Consider the following 22,281-nt stretch of genomic DNA (forward strand, 5'->3'; position numbering starts at 1 on the left):
AGAGGTGAGTTTGACAGTAAGAAGGTCTCAAATTGTTGAGTTCTGTTGGCCCAATATTCAAGTGAAGAGGTCCAAAGACAGCTAGAAATGCAGTACTGGAACATAGAAAAAGGTGATTTGCTTTGTTTACCTCTCTGATTAGTCAATATCCTCACCCATCAATTGAGAAATTAGTTCCTTCACCCTCAGGACCACCTCATGGGTGAGACAGGTCATTTTTGCCCAATTTCAAGGCAACAAACATCAAGCAGGGGAAAATCCTATTCTAGGTCACAGCTAGCTAGGTACAGCTGAAACTGAAACTTAAGTTGTCTGACCTGAACAATTCTATAACAGTGTCCTTCTGGTTTTTCATTTTCCCTCCCAATTACTGAAATGAAGATCTTCAGCTCCTGTTCTTCAGGTGAACAGTGTCTCAGCCTCAAATCTGGAGAGACCCACTTTCAGTCAGAGGATTCATTTTTTCCCATCACCCTTATTACATAAAGTGTCATCAAACAATGAAATCTAGACCAAAACTATAGGTTAACTGGAATAAATTTCCTATGACCTTGAGGTGTCAAAGCTGTTCACTTTTGATGTCTGGGTCTGTTTCCCACATGGAAAGAAGCAGAAAAATAACTGTCAGGCAGAAATTTACTTTGTGCACAGAAGCAGAAACTTCTGGTACTATCTCACATATCTCAGAGCACAACTTAGCACCAACCCGGACTTCCCTGGAAGAGTCTGGGCTGGAGAAGTCCAAGCATTGGAAAGCAGACCCTGCAAAAGAACCCCATGCCTTTGCAGGGAGAGGTGGGGACCAGGGAGACTTCAGGGGGACCATCCTTCCCAGTGCTCATAGCTACTCCTTGGGCAGCTTCCCGTCCTGTGAGAAAACAGGCTCCAGCCCCTTTAATGGAAGTGCACTGCCACAAAGAGGAACAACAGGATTCCTTGTCTCATGTGCAGTTTGCGCAGGGTAAGGCTCCCTGGATGGTTTGTTTAGCCAACAACCTTCACCTTAATGGATGTAAGCTCTGAGTAAATATACACAGTCCTTGGCTTTCCCAAACATTAGGATCTCTGTCTTTGTGAAATGCTGTTAAGCAACCATCCACAGGGAGAAGGTGCTAGACCAAATCAAATAGCATCAGATCATAAGGGCAATTCCTTCTTCTCTGGTTTACCCTATCATTTACTTAACATGTCCCCAGAGTCCAGGATACCAAACGAGGCACATGGAAAGATTTCTCTTCTCTGACCCTCTGTGCACACCTCCATCATAAGGCATACATGTGGTGTATCTGCTTTCGATGTGATTGTCTCCTCAAAAGCAGGGATTCTACCTTAGAATTAATAGCAATGATTAATAGTAATATTTACTATTTCATTTATGTCAATTTAGCAAACTGCAGACATTATTGCACAAATGTAATTAATAAATTAATAGTGCTGATAACAACAATAACGATGGCAAACACCTATAGAACACTTCAAAGCCAGGCACTATTCTAAGCACTTTCCAAATATTGATTCATTTAATCTTCATGATACCATGAGGTAGGTCCCATGATTAGTCCCATTTACAAATGAGGAAACTGAAAAACAAAGAAGATACACATCTAGTCACTGGTGCAGCCAGGACTAAAAAACCAAGCAGTCCAGCTCAGATTCTATGCTCTTAACCACCATCCTAAATGGCCTTATTTTTATAACATTTATTCTTTGGTTAGGTTTACACAAAAGACCTGAACTGTAAGTCAGAACTCCTGAATTTAACTTCCATTCTTTCATGTATAATCATAGAGTTGAGAAGCCACTCAACCTCTCTCACTTTTTGTAAACAGCTTCCTGGAGATATAATTCACATACCATAAAATTTACCCGCTTAAAGTACAAGTCAGTGGTTTCTAGTATGTTCATAGAGTTATGTAACCATCACCACAATCAATTTCAGAACATTTTTCATCATCCCAAAAAGAAACTCTGTGTCTGTTTCCAGTCACTCCCCAATTCTACCCCACACCCAGCTCCTGCAAACCACTAATCTATTTTCTATCTCTATAGATTTGTCTATTATTGACATTTCATATAAATGGAATCATACCATATGTGGCTTTTGTGTTTGGCGTCTTTGACTTAGCATAATGCTTTCAAGGTTTATCCAAGTTGTAGTACGTGTTAGTACTTTCCTTTTTTACTGGTAAAATATACATATCTTAAAATTTACCACTCTAACCATTTTGAAGTATTAAATTCAGTGGCTTTAAGTACCCTCAGACAATTTTAATCATCTATAAAGTAGTGACTAAAATCTCTGCCCTGTCCATGCATTGCTGTGATGATCTGGTGAAGTGATAGGCATGACAATTCTCTGAAATTCTAACATAACATTCAAATGTAAGGGTGATAAGGAAGAAGACATATTCACTGTTCCCTTATTGACTTTTTCAGTTGTAGACAAAGATACAGGTAAATCTGGAAATAAGCATCACTTCAGAGGCCACTGCAGAATACCTAAAAAATTTTTAAAAAGAGTCTGGGTGGCCATTTCCCTTCCATGTGATTAACCACCCACTGTCCTTCTGAATAAATGGCAGTCAAAATATTGGAAGAATCTAGTCTACCTCCTTATCCCCTAGAATATAGAGAGGTTTTGAGTTGATGAACAGCTTAAACCCAAGATAAGATCTTGGAAGTAGAATGACACCACCATACTCACTTCTCAAAAAGCCAATAGTTTTTGCACATCCCAGCACAGAAGCAACCAACAACCACCAATCACTCAGGAGGGGTAATTGCTATCTCTCCAAGTGAAGATGTGGCCCAGACTCTGAACCTAAGAATGTAAGAGCTATATAATACCCTGATGGGCAGGCACAGCATGCAGATCCTCACACTCTCCAAGCTGGAGGAGGGGAAGGAGTGCCCAATTTACTGTTGCAAATAGCATGGGGATGATCAGGTCACTGAAAACCAAGGACAAGCTTGCCATCTACAAGTTCCTCTCCTTCAAAGGATGATCTAGAGCTCAGGCACACTGTTTAAGCTGAGGAAGGGGAGCAGTCCCTCGAAAAGGTCTGCAGAAGTACCAATAGCAAGAAAAGAGGCTGGTTTAGGACATGGTCTTCTCTGCTTGCCTTGCCAATTTGATACCAGACCCAGCCTCTTTTTCTAGATTATGTATCTTCCTCCTTGCTTACCTGAAGCTTCTTGTTCCCTATGCCTTATTCTAAAAAACAACCTGGACCTGAGTGAGGAGACTTTAAGCCACACAGGTTGCAGATTCTGCGTCTGTTGGTAGAGATGCTCATTTGAGCTCAAAGCAGTTGCCCAGTCCTGGCAACAGGGCTAGCGTCCTGTTCCTGAGACTCAATCCTTGCTTCCCCTCCCAGCTCCACAAATGTAGTGCACACAACTGCATTTCTGTTGCTTTCTTTTTCTATTCCAGGTTCTTGTTCCCTTACCTAGCCAAAGTTAACACCTGCCACCACAGGGATATCAACTCTCCTTTGCTTCCCAAGAGCCACTTTCTACTTCCACTTACATGAGTTATCTGTCTGCCTACCCATCCAGCTTAGACTTCCAGGAAATTTCCACCAAAAATCTTCCATCTGCGACCAGAACTGTAGAGTTTCATGGCTTTAACAGGGCTGCTCCTTCAAGGGAAGTCTTGACCTGTACAGTTTAGGGCCGAGAGCAGCAGATTTTAAAACAATCTGCACTTCAGAATCATCTCAGGAGATTTTTAAAAATCTTTTTTTTTTTTAAAGATTTGTTTTATTTTATTTTATTTTATTCCCCTCCCCTCCCCCGGTTGCCTGCTCTCTGTGTCTTTTTGCTGAGTCTTGTTTCTTTGTCCGCTTCTGTTGTCGTCAGTGGCATAGGAAGTGTGGGCGGCGCCATTCCTGGGCAGGCTGCTCCCTCCTTCGCGCTGGGCGGCTCTACCTATGGGTGCACTCCTTGCGCGCGGGGCTCCCCCACGCAGGGGAGGCAAGGCACTCCCTGCGCGCATCAGCGCTGCGCATGGGCCAGCTCCAGACGGGTCAAGGAGGCCCGGGGCTTGAACCGCGGACCTCCCATGTGATAGATGGACGCCCTAACCACTGGGCCAAAGTCCGTTTCCCTAAAAATCATCTTTATTAAAGTATTTTTTTATTGCAAAAGTAACAAGATTGCTTTAATAAATGAAGCAGTAGAAAGAGATTTTAACTTACCACCCCCTCAGTCCCATACACTGTCTCCAAATGTTCCCTAGTTCCCCCTAAAGATAGCCAGTATTCCTGTTCATATCTTTTTCCCTGGCCACACAGGGAGGGAATAGACCCATATACATGTATGGATTTTCCAACAAAATAAGATCCTATTATAACCACTGATCTGAAACCTCCTTCTTTTTACTTATCATATAATTGACCTCTTCCTGGTCATAAAATAAAACTCATTTTTAAGTAGCTGTATGATATTCCATACTGTAAATCCCCATATTTTATGAAAGTATTCCCATATCAGTGGGCTTAGAGCTGTTTCCAGCTTTTAACCACTATAAATAATGCTGCAAACCTTTACTTTTATATATGTCAGTCCCAAAGATAAATCAAAGTTTCAGTATATTTTGAATAAATATTGCTAGATCACATTCCAAAAGAGTGCTACCGATTCACACACCTACAAGCAAAGTATGGCAGCAGCCATTTCTCTCCATCCTCACCAGCACTGGATGTTTTTGATCTTGCTAATTTTCATCAGACTGATGGGTGTTGTTTTGATTTTTATCTCCCCAGCCACTATTGAGGTTTAATGAATTTTAATACATTTTTGGCAATTTTCATTTCTGCTTCTGTAAATTACTATTCACATCTTTCCCCAAGTACATATTCAGTTCAGACTGAGAACCCTTTGTCACATATGTTGCTAATGTTTTTCCCAGTCTATCTTTTTACTTTATTTATAGTATCTTATTCCATACAAGCATTATAGTTTTAATTTTGATTCACAAGGACTGCTGGGCTTTTGAAAACATCTATAAGGAAGGATTACATATTTCTACTTGTATTCTAGGAAGAAAAGGAGAGACAGAGACTGACCCTGTATCTGACCACAGAACATTTCTGGACTCCAGGAAGTCACCAATCCCCTGTTTTAACTGTATTTGCCGTAACCGTGACTGCGTGGCCATATCTATCTGCTTCTGACCAGCTGTCAGGCTGAATCACCCAGTGACCAACGGCAACCATAAATCCGGACACAGTAATGGCAAGGTACTTTTTTTTTTTATTACTCCCTATCAACCATGCAAAGCACACAATTTTCTTAAGATTGGACAAGGCCCATTTTGCAATTTCCTAGGCCTTAATCATACTACAAAAAAAATATCAAACATTGTCTGCTCCTACACATCAAAGTCCTGAATATTTATTTTTACATTTAAATTGCTTTCCTTTTCCAAAGAATTCAAAGCTATTCTTTTAATATAATGTTAATATAATTCCACATTAGGGAAACAAATCGAGGTTAGAGAAGAAAAAAAATCTGAGAATGATTATGACTTGACATCCAAGCCTGCTTTTTTTCAAAGAGAAAGAAATAGGAAGGAAAATTAGTTACAAGCTTTTCTTATTTTGCTGATTCTACTCATGTCTCCAGTTAAGTTAAACACACACACCTGATTCCTTTGTAATCAAAATCCATTGAGTCCAGGCAGATAACAGATTTTTTTAAAAGAAAATTAAACCCTCGCTCAACATACTAGCTGCACACAGTACTAGTCAAAGGAGCCCAAAACGTGGCAACCTGAAAGAGATCGCTGTGTCCAGAAGGAGAACGTCATAATTTGCCAGAACCCACTGAGACGGAGGAGTTAGCAGGCGGGCTGGCTGATGCAGCTCTTCCAGGTCATGTACCTCTTACAGACACTTCATCTCACAAGCTTATGGACTTTCTATTGTAATTTTCCTCTAATCCATGTCACCCCTTATCACAACCTCGACAGAATTCTAAAAAAGAAAATAGGAAAGAAAAGAAAAAACACACAACAAAACACTCCATGAATGTCAATAACTTGCTCTTTTCCTTTATTATTTTCTACTGTCAGCTCCAACCTCCTGCTAGGACACGAGCTGCCAGGACACAAAGAAACTCATATGATTTTTCCCAGTTCTGAGATCCTACAGTCTATGATCTAGGGTTGTTATCGCCACAGGATGCACACAGCCCATTGTTTTTGCCTTTCAGACTCTCAAACAATGTCGTGTTTTGGCTCCACAACAATGACAAGCAGAGGTCAGGCAAGGCTCCGTCTCGAAGGGCGCCTTTTGCTCAATCCCCCACCCCACGTGCCGTCGCAGACTTTTCACACTGGTCAGCACACTCAGGAAGCCAGTGAGCTGGGGAGCGCTGCGGAAGGTGGCTCCACCAAGGCAGCGCACTCGCCTCTGCGAACCGGGGCTTTGACCCACATGCACCCGTGTTTGTGCAGATAATCAGGGGTGGGGAAGAGGGACTCCTTTGCCAGGTTATAAACTGATTCAGGTAGGCTTCTGGGAGGGATGAAATCTTTATTGTGCCCCTTGCACTCCCTATAAACTAAAGACAGGGAGTAGAGACAGTGAAGTGAGAGGAGAGAAAACGCCTCTCATGCTAACTGGTATCCCATGTACAGCCCCAATTTACCTTTGTAAAAAGTAGCCATAACAACAACAAAAAAATCATTTTGAATAATCTGTTTAACGCACCCGCCTCTTAGTGCTTGAAAGGTCCACTATCAAATTGCATATTGCCCCACCTTCTGCCAATCAAACAAGCACTATATTATTTGCTTCTTCCAAGGCACAATGATAAGCTCTCTCAGAGCATGTACTTCTTTTCAAGGGAAAGACAGAGTAAGGAGAGAATATTTGCCCAATCCCTTTCAGTGGCATACTACCTGGAGGACTTCCTGCTTCCTGTATTTTAACTGCTGCTGTGGTCAACGTTGACCCTCACCTGAATACACAAAATGCCAAATATGGGTGGAGTGCAGCAAAGTAGGGAAGCAGCAAACTGGGCAGGGGGTGGGATGGGGGTCCAGGGAATGAACTTTAGCAGCAGGACATATTCAATCTAGATGATTTCTCTCGAGCATGAGAGGGAAGACATTGTTGATGGCTCTGCATTCTACCAACTATATAGTGATATATCACACAACGGAATATTACTCAGCCCCAAAAAGGATGATGAATCTTATTTACACTGAGTGAAATAAACCAAACACAAAAGGACAAATATTGCATGATTCCACTTATATGAGGTATCAAAAAATAGGCAAATTCACAAAAGCAGAATGTAGAATAGTGCTTACCAGAAGCTGGGGAGTTTGGGAGAGGGAGAACAAGAGTTATGGCTTATTGGGTACAGAGTTTCTGTTTAAGGTGATGAAAAAGTTTTGGAAACAGATAGTGGTGCTGGCTGTACAACAGTGTAAATAAATATAATCAATGCCACTGAATTGTATACCTAAAAATGGTTAAAATGGAAAATGTCATGTTATAGATAAATATATATATTATAACATTAAAATATTATAATAAATAAATTTAAAAGGTAACAAAAACATTGGGATACAGATATAAATACATATTTTCCATTTTCTCCCCTTCATTTAAAAAAAAAAAATATGAAGAGAAATTTCAACTCCACTATTCTCATAAGAAGCACGAACAAAACAGAACCTACACCGGCAGGGCTTGTGACCAAACTTCATGCTAAACAGTTGAAGTCCTTCATTGAAATTGCATTTAGTTGGCAGGATATAGGCAAACCCGAAGAAGCAGAAATGTGTCATCCGAGACTTTCACACTTACCATTTACACAGACCTCAGATGATCTGCAAAGGTCATCCTCAAATAAGCAGCCTAGGAAGGAAAAAAGAGAAAAAAGAAACAAATCAGTAGAAGAAGAATGTGTCTATTAGAGCTCATTACATTTGGTCAGCTCCTGAGTCAAAAGAAACAGTACAAAATGACAAAAAAGGCTCTTGACTTGACTCTTTGAAGAATAATGTGTGAACAATATGTCCCTGGCTTGAGTCAATGAGTGGAAGTATTTTCTGAACTGACTTCTCACATCAGGAGAAAACACAGATACATGTCCTCTCACTCCCATGCAACAGAGAGACCACCTGCAAGGAGGTGTCCCTTCCAGATGAACTCAGGAGAGAGCGCATGAGTCTGTGGAAATGGGTGACCCATGCAGACCCTCTTTGGTCATTATACCACATGCCTACCTCCCCAACTGAGCCAGATCCGTGGGTTTCTTGAGTGAGTTTGAAGTTAGTATTATCACAAGAAAGAATTACACAGGTAGCAGTAAATCCAAATAGGACCTCAGGCCCCTTTATTAACCACTATATACCTAATACACAGTATCTGCATGACTACAGGGATCAGCCTACATTTGCTGCCAAGGAATAGAGAAAGAAGACAGAGATGCAGAGGGAAGGAGTACTCATATTTGATAAGGAGAGGCTGCACTGCACTATTAGAAGCCAAATAATGACTCTTAAAGCCACCAGTTGGACAAAAGGTGAGAAAAGATGGGCGTAAGGAGAGAAGAAGAATGTAAAGGAAGAAAATGAAAGGAGAGCACAGGAGAAGAGAAAATAGTAGGCAGGAAAAGAATAGAGACATCAGGGGTCAGGGACAACTATCCTTTGACTGACATGCTCTGCATAAAGTGATGTAGCTCCTAACATGTGGGGCTTCTTTCCCCAAAAGAAAAGTACATTTGGAAAACTCCACATGCAATGGAAGGTGTAGTGGAATGCCAAACGCATTTACCTACAGTGGGGTATGGAATCAGAGAAGGCTGGCACCCTGCCCTGTGTTCAAGTTCACCTTACAAGCAGAGAAAGGACATCAAGAGAAACAACCCTAGGAAGGGTGAGCTGTATCAAGTGAGAGGTGTGAACCCCAAACCCACATGGGGTAGGGCAGGCACAGTCAATACTCAGATGAGTGCCACTCTTCAGGGAGAGGTGTGGCCCCAATGGCTATATTCCCACCCCGCTATGGGTCATAAGCCAAATGAAGCTTGCTGTATTATGAACATATCGTGCCTTTTAACGACACTAGGACTGTATAAGGCCTTTCTTCCTATATTCCAAACTGGTAAACTCCTATTCATCCATTAAGACCCAACTCAAAAGCCCTTGACTAGCCTGGCAGATCAGTTCTGTCCAGAATCCATTATAGTGCTTACTCCATTGTACTGTTATTGTACAATCTTCTCTTCAGTATGAGGTTCTCAATGTTAGGAACCATTTAAAATGCATCCTTTTATCCCCTATCATTTCCTCTATGCTTACCCATGAGTCTACCACATGGCATGAGCTCGAGTAAATGAATGAATGAAAAGGAACTCATAAATTAGGAGATTATTAATTACCAAAAAAAAATCACTCCCCAGAATTAAAGTTTCCAATCAGTAACTTCTTCAGAAGGGAATCGGTCTAAAATTCTTATAGCTAAAGCATTCACCTACATTAAACAAATATGGGTTGAACAAGGCACTAAATCCAAACCTACAAAGGATACAAAACTAAATATCATTCCAGGACTAAAGGAGTACAGAGTCTAATAGAGGACAGAATTATGAATTCACATGAATATCCTTACAACAATGGTATGATCTAGATGTTATAATCTCCACATTACAAATGAGAATACAGAAGCTTAGAGGAGTTGTCAGGTTTCCCAAAACTCATAAGTGGCAGGCTCAGCATTTAAACCCAGGTTAGCCTGGCTCCTAAGCCTGACCACAGAAAGCCAGAACACTGTGAAGAACGAGATGTTTGAAGTTCAACCATGTAAGACACCATTCTACGTGAAGATCCTGATTTTATGAAATAATAATATAATCTCATGAAAATAGGATTTAATTTTTGAATCTCATTTCAAGACAGATCGTCATAGACTTCATCCATGAATTGACCCAAGCATTAGTTCATTTCTCCATTCTTGTTTCCTGTTTCTCACAGCTCCTCTCACTCCCGCACCCACTCCCTTTCTTCTCCATTCCTATCTCAGTCACAAAGTTATATCTTCATTCAACAAATATTTGAGCCAACCAGTGTGATTTAGAAAAGATAAGAGTAACCTGAAAGGAAAGTTGTAGTAAGACTTTGTGAGAAACAGCCTGGTAAAGCAGAAAGAGAATTAGGAAGTTAGAAGTCCTGCATTCCAAGTTTAATTTCCCACAAAAGCTGTGTGACCCTGAGAGTCACTAGATTCCCCTTTGTCTCAGCATTATAGCAGTAAAATAAGGGATTAGGTCATGTCTTAGTTTACCAGGCCTGCTGGAACAAAGTTCCATCGCCTAGTTGGCTTCAATGACAGGAGTTTTTTTCTCAGTTTTGGAGGCTAGAAGTCTAAAACCAAGGTGTCACAGGAACATGCTTTTTCTGAAGTCCATAGCATTCTGGTGGTGGCTTGCCAGCCAGCCATATGTCAGTCTCTGCTTCTGTGGCATGGCCATCTCTCTCCCATCTCCCTCCCCCTCCCTGTGTTGAATATAAGAACTCCAGTAGTATTGGATTAAAGCCTACCCCTGGATCGTTTGGCCTCACCTTAACTGATACCATCTTCAAAAATCCTATTTACAAATAAGTTCACATTCACAGTACTGGGAGTTAAAACTTGAACATGTCTTTTGGAGAAACATAATCCAATCTAAACAGGTTAATTGACCTCTAAGATCATTTCCTGTGCAAACATCTAAGACTATACAAATTGCAACTTAGAAGAAAATTATTATAGCCATGATAAGGTTAGAAGCCAGCGATTCATGGGATGAGCCTGACTAGGGCTCTGACTCCCTCTTCTACTGCCCTATGAACTTGGAAGTTCACACTCTTCTTCCATCTCTATGCCTAGTTTTATTATAATGCATTTCCAGTGCCACAAAGAGACCCTGAAGAGGAGAGGGATGCAGCGACAAATGCAGATACACGGCCTGGGCATGGAAAACACTCACATTAAGAATTCTGTGTCTGTCACATGGTAAAGGGCAGATGATAGAACTCTGCTAGAAAAGGCACCCAGAATAAAGCCTTTGTATTGCTTTCCATCTCCTGCTTTAATCATGGCTGACAATTAGACATGATCTGAACGAGATGTGCATTGCAATTAACTCCTGAATCCTAACCTTGGACTAACAACCTGTTATCAGCGTATGCCTAATTTGATCCATTCCAGGGAACTGATGCAAAACTGCATCAGAAATACCTCCAATACTCCTTCGGGAGAAATGCAAAAGTAACAGCAATATTTCAAGTTATTTATTACCAGAGTTGCAAATGTTATGCATATTTCACCCAGCCAGTCAATATGCTAATTTGACTGCTAATTTATTTGTGTTGTTATTTGCTCTAAAATTAAGAAGGACCATATTTCATTTTAAATATCAGCCACCTACTAATAGTAATTATGACCATAAATCATCATGAGAAAGAAAAAGACATTTTGTCTAACAGACACTTGGCTCAACCCATGTACTCATGAGGCTTGGATATACTTCATTCTCCAAATCAGCAACTCCTGTGCCTCCCTTCCCTGGCTTATGGTGGCAGAGTATCAGAGCCATCCAGAAGCTAAAGGGCGAGATGATTGAAAGCACTTCCTATCTAACACAGCAGTTGAAAACCTTCCTCTTCTATAAATGTCCTATTTTCAGTTATCTGCAGTTCAGGAGACATTATATTGAGATACAAATGTATGACCAAAGTGCATTTAATTAGGAGGGAAAAACAAATTATTTTAGACAGTTACCAACATAATTTTAAAAACAAATAATGCTTTACTTGGATTCCAGAGCTAGGGCAACACCTTCATGATGCAAGCATAAGTTGGAGATAATAACCAGGTAGATAGCAAACTATCTTTCCAATAAAACCCAGAAACATAAGAAATTTGAGAGCAGCGGACTTGGTCCAGTGGTTGGGGTGACCGTCTGCCACATGGGAGGTCCGTGGTTCAAACCCCGGGCCTCCTTGACCCGTGTGGAGCTGGCCCATGTGCAGTGCTGATGCGCGCAAGGAGTGCCGTGCCAAGCAGGCGTGTCCCCCGCGTGGGGGAGCCCCACGCACAAGGAGTACGCCCCGTGGGGAGGGCCACCCAGTGCGAGGGAGGGTGCAGCCTGCCCGGGAACAGTGCCACACACATGGAGAGCTGACACAACAAGATGACGCGACAAAAAGAAACACAGATTCCCGTGCCACTGACAACAGAAGCGGACAAAGAAGATGCAGCAAATAGACACAGAGAGCAGACAACTGGGGTGGGGTGGGGGGAGGAAGGGGAGAGAAATAAATAAATCTGAAAAAAAAAAAAAGAAATTTGAGGAAATAAGATCATGAAAAGTGATGGCGTCCTATTAACCAAGAGGAGAAGTGAAAGCAAGAGCATTACACTTCATCATAATCAGTAATCCACAATTACTTTGGGCTGAGGCAGGTCACATGAAATTTCACATGAAATTCCTAATAAATTTTTAACAACATGCCCTGTACTTGCATTTTGTACTGGGTCCTGCAAATTATGCAGCCTGTCCTGATAAGGATTTATGATATACAAATCAATGTATAACGTGCTAGATTACAAAATGATGCATTTAAACTAAGCCCTATCTTCCACAGTTTATGATCTGGTAGGAAGAGAAGACATGCATATATAAAATAGAAGTAGCAAATGATGCTTAAGAGTTCAGGAGTGTGTAAGAAAAGGAAGAAAGAAGAGATCACTGTGGACTGGGGTAATAGGGAGCCTCACTGAGGAATTTACAAGAGCCTGGTTGGTCTTGTTGGGGCTCCCTTGGCCCCAAGTTAGCTGAAAGCAGCATGCCCAGAAAGGGTACCCAAAACATGATAGTGAAGGAACCAGAGGCATAAATGAAAAGACTCAGGCTCCAAGCAAATGGAAAAGAAAGAGTCCAATAATGTTGACATCAAATGGTTCAAACATAGGAGGAATACAGTGGGAAGAATAGGTCTGAGCCAAACACTCAGATTAAGGCGATTTCTGAAAGAGAAGTCATTGGAAGGCATGTATGTTGGAAGCTCCAAAAAACCAAGCAGGCCTAGACAGGAAGAGGGTCTCAGACTGGTCCTTAAAATACATTGGCACATCGAATTCTTTGCTTCTTATGGGACTACTGGCAAATTATACAAGATGGAATATTTTGATTGTTTGCCCCTTAATATAAAACTAATCAGTTTGTATCATTCTGCTGAATTAGCCTTCTACCTCATAGTCAAGTTCGAAACGATCTATTCTAAAGTCCAGGTGTCATTCTGAAGATAAGCAGTGAAATCTATGAAGAAATCTCACAGCTATTCATCTGACCCTTAACTGTTGGGTACCAAACATTTAAAACTAGAATTCCTTGGCTTTAATGGTATTTTCCACTTTTTGCATGAAAATAAGTGATAATTTCAAAATTCTCAAACTGCTTCTTCAGCTGACCCTCCAGAGTAAGGCTATGGAACTCAGTGACCCTCCCTAACTAATTGGAAGAAAGCAAAAACTTCTTAGCATTATACCTGACACTGAGCCTGTTTCAACTCTCTTCCATTTACAGGGCAACACTTCTTGGGTGTATATAGTTGCAGAGGCAGAGTGACCTAAAAATTCAGAGATCCAAGGGTTCTCCATCACCAACATTCTACATGACCCCAGGCAAGTCAACTACCCTATGGGGTTTTCTCACCTGTTACAGGGAAATTGAAACGACTCTCTTACCTGTGAAATGGTTTTGTTTTTGTTTTTGTTTTTGTTTTTTGGAAAATCACTGAGCTTGATGCAAATGCACAATAATTTAAGTATTTGATAAAGTATTTGCATACCTAAATAATATAAGGGAAACGGACTTTGGCCCAGTGGTTAGGGCGTCCGTCTACCATATGGGAGGTCCGCGGTTCAAACCCCGGGCCTCCTTGACCCGTGTGGAGCTGGCCATGCGCAGTGCTGATGCGCGCAAGGAGTGCCGTGCCACGCAAGGGTGTCCCCCGCGTGAGAGCCCCACGCGCAAGGAGTGCGCCCGTGAGGAGAGCCGCCCAGCGTGAAAAGAAAGAGCAGCCTGCCCAGGAATGGCGCCGCCCACACTTCCCGTGCCGCTGACGACAACAGAAGCGGACAAAGAAACAAGATGCAGCAAATAGATACCAAGAACAGACAACCAGGGGAGGAGGGGAAATTAAATAAATAAATACATCTTTAAAAAAATAAAATAATAATAATATAAGGGGAAAAAAACAATGTAAAAGTGAATTCCCTCAAAAGAAAATAAAATATTTTCCCTCTCAGAGCACACAAACCAAATCAGGGATTTTGGATTTTCTACAAAACATCTGGAATATTCCTAGACTCCAAGAGTGCTCTCACAAAATTTTCTTAAAACTAAGAGCTGATAATGCTACCAAACACAGAATAGGTTAGTGTTATAACAGAATAAAATATAACAAAATCTATCTGGCATAAGTTAATTAATATATTATTTTTCCAATGGTAGTTTCCTATAAATAACAAAGTGCTCTCATATATAATTTTCTATTACTTTATAATTTTTCTTCTTCTTTTAGTGTTCTCCAGTACAGTAAATAATAACACAATGTAATCATTTTCCTCCTTCCTTATATAGTTTTACATCCATAATTTACTAGGAGCTACCATTTGTTGGACACCAGCTTTGACTATGTGCTTTTCATATATTATCTCTAGTCTTTTCAACAACACTACAGCATACCTATTATCATTCCCATTTTACAAATAAAGAAACCAAGATTCAGAAAGGTTAAAAATATGCCTTCGGCCTGACACTAATAAATAATTGAGCCAGACTCAGTTTCTGGTCTGTCTCTCTCCAAAAAAAAACACTCTTTCCACTATTCCCAGCTGTTCCAGGTAAAAGTCCACATGCACACACCTGGGGAGATAGAGGTAAGAGTGAAAGAACTAAGGTTTTTGTTCAATAGAGCTATACTTCCAAATCCTCATCTTAGAGTTCTCAATTCACCCCAACCATTGTTTCATTGGCATGAAACAGATCTGAGAAAAGAAAAAGACATATTTTTTTGTGCCATTATTCAGCAGGTGATTACACATGCACATAATCACATAGGTCTCTACTATCTGGAGGGAAAGGGCAGGTCACTAAAATTTACTGAGAGCCTCTTTGCCAAGTCCTGTGCATGGAGCTTCCTGTCATGTTCACTCTTATTTAATTCCACATCTTCCTGTAAGGTAGACATGATTGAGTTTTGAGGCTCGAAGAACTGTTCTTTGGTGGGCCTGCGACTCTCTGTCCTGCTGCCCACCCCTAATTGACTGGCACATGCCCTGCTTCCTTGCTGCCCAGATCTATGTTGGCAGGAGGAGAGATGGGGAGGGCCCTGGAGAGAGCCAGGAACTAGGGGCATCTCGACACTGATGCCTTCAGCCACCTGCAGATAAATGGATGGTGTAGGCAGACTGTTTCCGTCTGATGAAATCTGACATATAAACAGATTAAGGGGACGGGAAACGGACTTTGGCCCAGTGGTTAGGGCGTCCGTCTACCATATGGGAGGTCCGCGGTTCAAGCCCCGGGCCTCCTTGACCCGTGTGGAACTGGCCATGCGCAGCGCTGATGCGCGCAAGGAGTGCCGTGCCACGCAAGGGTGTCCCCCGCGTGGGGGAGTCCCACGCCCAAGGAGTGCGCCCGTGAGGAAAGCCGCCCAGCGTGAAAAGAAAGAGCAGCCTGCCCAGGAATGGCGCCGCCCACACTTCCCGTGCCGCTGACGACAAGAGAAGCGGACAAAGAAACAAGACGCAGCAAATAGACACCAAGAACAGACAACCGGGGGGGGGGGGGGGGGAATTAAATAAATAAATAAATCTTTAAAAAATAAATAAACAGATTAACGGGAAAACCTCCCTTGATGTAGCCAGTAGGAGGAATTTTGATTCTGAAGACATCAAAAGAAAAGTCAGAAAACCAACCCAAGAGGAGTGGCCCTGGGGCAGGAGGAGCACAAAGTGGGCAGACATTAGAAGGAACCATGCATGCCTAGTACTTTCTGGGATAATCTCTTGGTTGAATGCTCTACTTACATGTCGAAAGCTTTTGTTTTTGGTTTTGATTTGGCATACATATTTGTTCTCCACTAACCTGGACCGTTTTCTCTCTTTCTGTGAGCTGCTTCCCTTGCTCTCAGAGGTCTAAAATAACAGTGATCTAGAAGATGCCAAAATAACACATATGTGTAACACTTTCTATATGAAGGCTTCATGCCTGAAAGAAGTTATAAACTCTGTGAAAAAACAGACAAGTGATTAACAGATCTGTCCATTCTAGCAGAGCCCAACTTCAGAACTTCCAATACTATTTGGTGACTATTTATTATTGGATCTTAGATGAGCCCCTGCTCAAAAGGAGCTACTGGTCCCCTCTCCCCTGGCAGTGCAGCAGCCAAGCTTGACACCTCTGTCCAGTGCACAGCAGTCCTCAGTCAACCCCCAGACCTGAAGTTGGGCCACAAACACCCTTTCTCTGGCTTCACTTAATTTCTGTATCCGTGGACTTCTACGGCTTTTGCAGCATCTTCGAGTTCTTGTTCCCTTCCTCTGTAAGACCTTCCCAGTTCCCCCAGGCTCTGGCACCACCTGCCCCTTGTCCTGAATCTTTTCCCTCTTAGCACTTAGTCTACAGTGTATTAATTAGGTATTACCCATCTGCCCTTCCCGCAAGGGTGGAGATTATGTCCTATTTATCCTTATATATGAATGCCGAAAACAGCTCCTAGTGCACAAATTGGATTGTTTAATGTATAAGGGAATCACTGCTTAGCTTGTAAAGGGGAGCCAAATGAGAGATTTCCTAAGATCCCCCAGTTCTAAAATGTGATGATTCCACAACTTGCACAATAAATAAAGGGAGTTTGACCACTCCCTTTACTCATAAAAGTGACATTTAAAGCATAGTTAATAGTTAAGGGAGACAAACTATTTTGCAATGCATGTATTAAAAGTCATTATGAAATGATTCACTTTCCTCCAAGACAAAGCAACCCTGTGAGTGCTCAGGGATGCAGTGTTTTCCTGACCTGGACCAGAGACCCATGAAGTCCCCAACTGCGTCCTCTGGACAGCCACAAGGTACCTCCTGCATGACATGAGCAGCCGTTAAAGATAGGGATGGACTGGGGCTGATCTCAAAGCGCAGTTTTCTTCTCTTCCCCTCTGATTACCAGATTCTCCTAGGACAGAGGGAAGGCCACCCCTTTTAAAGACCAGAGATTCAGCAGCAGTTGCAGAGGCTATGAGTGGTTGTTGCCAAGGAGGAAAGAGAGCACCTGCTCCTGCGAGCTTCAGGTGGAGGACTAGATGACCAGAACCTCGCCACGGCCCTGACAACCACAGGAAAGCACAAGACAGCTTTGAATTACATGTTAAACCAATTTCACAGAGGCCTGTAAACCCATCTGATGTAACCTGTCACCTCACAAATGAGAAACAAGCTATTTATTCAGCAAAGTAAGAGAGGGTTGGCTTCGGAAGACCTGGGACCAGTCCTAAAGTCATCACTTGCTGTTTTAATCAAGTTATGTATCTTTTCGGAAACCTGAAAACCACTGCTGTCATTCATTTTCATCTATCTATCCATTCATTCACTGACTCTTTTATTCATCCATCTTTTCAGTAAGCATTTATTTATTGAATGAATACCCACTTTGAGACCAGCACTAGGCAACACACTTCGGACTCGACTATAAAAAAAAGAGCATTCTTCCTTTGATTGATCTAAGACACAAACACACACAATACATACCACTACAGGTATACTGATACGCCTTTGTCTATGAAAATGCTAATAAATTGTTCTATTAGGAAATGCACTAAACTCCTAATGGTGATTGCCTCTGAGAAGGCAAGGAGGAAATAAAGGAGGGTTTTTATTTTTATGCTATATACTACAATATTATTTGGCTTTTATAGTAGCAACATATACAAATTTCATAATTAAAAGTATAGCACTGTATAAAGCATGTATTTTACTTTGTTTTCAAAATGAATCTCTCTAGAGTTTTCACAGCTCACTGAGTTCTGTATTTTAACATTGATTATAAGTCAGTATAAGTACTTGGCACTGAATAAAGCATGTGTTTTACTTAGTTTAAAAAAAAAAGTATATAATGCAAAGTATGTTCATATAAACCATACCGTTCCTTCAATGTCCAGCTCTTCTTCCTCTAAGAAGTTCTGCCAGAATATCCCAGCCCACAGTGAACACTGCTCCTCTGAAACTCTTGAAAGTTTACTGTCCATATCATTCACTGGACCCTTATCACCCACTGTCCTTTACTGTTGATTATTTTTGTGAGTATCCCCTGTGTCTCCTCTGCAAAACCTTAAGAAAAAACTATTGTACCTTGAACCCCATGAACCCCAAGTTACTAACACCTAGTGTGGGTCCTTCAATAATTGATGGTTGATCAACTGGACCAGTGGCCACTTCCTTTTCATTTGATTTTCAACTCCAGCATTTATCAAAACAGTGATTTTTCTTCCAAGCCATTTATCTTTTTCTCCCTAGTAGAGGATACTGTTACGAAATCCCAAGTTTCCAGGAATTATACTGAAATACATTCTTTTGTAGGAGATGCATTAGCAAAGAAAAGAAAGGTGAAGATTTTAGAGAGAGAAACTTTTAAAAAACTCATCTTCATTTTTTAATATTCTGAGTAAGGAAAATGAGTAGGCCTGGGTTCATACCTTAGCTCTGCCACTTCGTCAGTGTGGAGCCTTATAAAACCCACACACACACACCTCAGTTTTCTTCTCTCTTTGCAGAGGTTGAGAGAATAAGAGAAAATGTATGAAAAGTACCTAGCAGTGCCTGACATATAAGCAGCCTGGTAGCATTAAGTAGCATATAATAGCTACTCCCATGATCCTAACTTTATTATTACATGAGGCATATAACCAAAACAACCTGAATTTCCTAGACCCACTGTGATTTTGCAAAATGTTTCTATCAGATCAAAAACAAAAATGCATTAAAACTAGCCAGGCTATCTAGGCAAGGATAGAAAATGGTTTCCATATTAAGTACCCCCTCCTCTTGGAAAAGCAAGTAAGAGATTAAAGAGCTTCAGCCAGGAGTCTGGGCAGCCTTTGCCAGGCTGTGTTTTTCATAAGAGGAGAAAGCCCTGCCCAGGAAACCATGCTGAGATATCCCTTATCTCAGGCAACGTGTGATTATGGATCAGAACATCTTGTTTCCTTCATCCAAGATCTCAGATTAAAGCTGTGATTGCAATTTCTAAGACAAAAGGAAAGAGAAAGTGGAGGGAGGCTTTCATTACTCTCCTAGGATCTGTTTTCCTGTGAAGAGTGGGAACAACGCAGGGGGAGTGACAAACAGGCTTCCCTGTCAATGTTGCTTTAAATCACCCATCAATACTGGGTGGACTCGCCAGAATGAGCTCAGACGGTGCAGGCATGCATCAGCCGCTCACCTCTCTGCCACGTCAGTGCTCATTTCTCCATGTACTAAAGGGCTGTGCAGAGACTAAACTGGGAACAAATCCATCTCCAGGCCGTGAGACGCAGTTCTAATTACCATCACTAAGAGACCGAGCAGCCGACAGACAAGGCAGCCCACAGCCCTGGGTGATGTCACTCCATCTAACATCCCCTTGCCTGTGCATTTTTGTGTAGTGTGTTCATGCCTGGGCATTTTAAATAAGGGGCTCTTAAGTGACACACTTCTCATCCCCCTCACACACAGGTCAAGCAACGCAACCACTCTCACTGCCATCTGCTTGATGAATAGCTGAATTATGTTCTTGCCACATGATATGATTTGGGAAATGGTGCCTGGTCCAAAAAAAAAAATCTTTCCTCTTCTGCTCCACGATGCAAGCGGACCAGTAAAACACTGGGTGCTCTCTAAAAATACTAAAACCTCAGAGGATTTCGGAAAGTGACTAGTTTGGAATGCTAGCAAGTTATTGTCTATATCTTATTTTGAGCAAGTTATAAAATCTATTCTTGAAGCTAACTTTGAAATTGAAAGCAGAAAGATTATGCAGGTTCTAGGGAGAAGAATTTAACAAGGCTGGGCCAATGAAGACAAAGCTTGCCCTGGCTAGCTCATCATTTGTTTGCTGGACTTGTTTTTGACAGTTGGATTACCAGGCAGAAACAAGCCAGTGAGAGGAAAATGTTTAATTTGAAGGGATGATGTGTTTGAGACATTCCTTTTTCTTTCTTATATATCTATATAACTAGTGAGAAATGATGCTCAGGATGCAAGGCTATATGAGGCACCAAGGCCCTTGGGACAGGGCAGCCTAGCATCGTGCTGTCCCTCCAAAATCATGTCTATAGGTTTTAGACTTTCAAAGAGTCGACCTATCTACAAATCCTTCTTATCAGATGTGTACTGAATGGTCCAAGTGGCTGAAACCCTAACTGCAGGTTACAATCCCAACGCTGTCAAGGTTTAAAGGTTTGTGATAGCCCAGACCACAACCAGATTTATTTTGAATGGCATTTTAATTGGATCTTTGTTGTCCTCAGCTGATTTCCTGAAATGGAATAAAATCTTCAAAAGAAGGATATTTGTTTAATTATTCTCCTGGATTAAGAAAATATCTCTAATCTTGTTTCCATACAGACAAAGCAAAAGAAAAGCTTCAAAAAATATCTGATGAAGAGCTTTGAATATTAAATACTACAAGTGTAAATAACCACTCTGTGTTTGGAGAAAGAAAAGGGAAAGCTAATACTAGTGAAATTAAATTGGTAACATTTACAAGTTAGATAAAAATATAGGATAACCCCAAAGAACAACATTGAAAATGGAAATAAAATGGAAAAAAAAAAGGATTAAAAAGCAGGATTGCTGAGATACTTTACACATTTTTACATAACCTAACTTCCTATAAATATGTACTTCACATGCTGTGATGGTTAATTTCATGCGTCAACTTGGCTAGGATATGGTGTCCAGTCAGTCGTTTGGTCCAGCAAGCCCTGACCTGATTGTTACAGTGAGGGTATTTCAAGGATGAAAATCATTAGTCAGTTGATGACATCTATGGCTGATTATATCTGTAATCAACAAAAGAGATCGCCTTCAGCAGAGAGAGGAATCTCCTCATCCAATCAGTTGGAGGCCTTAACAGGAGAACTGAGGATTTCAGCAGTCAGAAAGAGGAATTTCTATCTCTACTTCCATAAGCCAGTTTCTCCTGGGGAATTCATCAAAACCTACTTCAGAGTTCCCAAGTTGTAGCTCCTCCTGGGGAATTCAACCTTACCACAGAGTTTCCAACTTGTGGCCAGCCCTGCGAAATTCAGATTTGCCAATCCCCCTGGTCACATGAATCAATTCCTATAATAAATCTGTATGTGTGTGTGTATATATATATATATTCTGCCAGTTCTGTTTCTCTGGAGAACTCTGACTAATACTAACACATAGTTTAAGGAATGAGCAAGATTAGCAATAGTGGGTTGACTTAGTTGTGGACTAAGATAAAAGTAAGGGGGATACAAGGTCATAGTTTGGCAACCATCCTTGACTCATGAACTTTTTTCACAGTCACATGTAATCTCAGGGACCCTGTCAGGAAATTTTAAATTATTTAGTCATCATCACATGACATGATATAGTATTTTTCAAACATTAAAGTGCATTTGAATCAACTGGGGATCCTGTTGAAATGTGGATTTTGATTCAGTAGGCCTGAGGTTGCGCCTGAGATTCTCCATGTCCAAGAAGCTTCCTGGTTATCCCACTGTTGCTGAGTCACACTTTGCACATTGAAAAACAAGGGGGGAAGCGGACTTGGCCCAGTGGTTAGGGCATCTGTCTACCATATGGGAGGTCCGTGGTTCAAACCCAGGGCCTCCTTGACCCGTGTGGAACTGGCCCATGCGCAGTGCTGATGCGCATAAGGAGTGCCCTGCCACACAGGGGTGTCCCCCGCATAAGGAGCCCCACGCGCAAAGAATGCGCCCCATAAGGAGGGCCGCCCAGCGCGAAAGAAAGTGCAGCCTGCCCAGGAATGGCACCGCCCATACAGAGAGCTGACGCAACAAGATGACGCAACAAAAAGAGACACAGATTCCGTGCTTCTGACAACAACAGAAGTGGACAAAAGAAGAACACGCAGCAAAATGGACACAGAGAACAGACAACTAGGGCGGGGGGAAAGGGAAGAGAAATAAAAAAATTTTTAAGATAAATAAATTTATTAAAAAAAAGAAAAACAAGTGT

The 22,281-nt window shown here is 41.5% G+C and overlaps 1 protein-coding gene across 2 annotated transcripts in view; it reads right to left on the reverse strand.

Annotated features, from left to right (window-relative positions):
* PTPRN2 (protein tyrosine phosphatase receptor type N2) overlaps positions 1–22,281 on the reverse strand; it is a 1,274,829-nt gene that overhangs the window by 1,121,562 nt on the left and 130,986 nt on the right. For both annotated transcript variants that reach the window (XM_058297618.2, XM_058297617.2), the window contains exon 2: positions 7,824–7,874. In XM_058297618.2, the coding sequence (XP_058153601.1) occupies positions 7,824–7,874 (51 nt within the window). The remainder of the gene's footprint in view (positions 1–7,823; positions 7,875–22,281) is intronic.

This window comes from Dasypus novemcinctus, chromosome 5 (genome assembly GCF_030445035.2).
Source record: "Dasypus novemcinctus isolate mDasNov1 chromosome 5, mDasNov1.1.hap2, whole genome shotgun sequence".
NCBI classification, from domain to species: domain Eukaryota; kingdom Metazoa; phylum Chordata; class Mammalia; order Cingulata; family Dasypodidae; genus Dasypus; species Dasypus novemcinctus.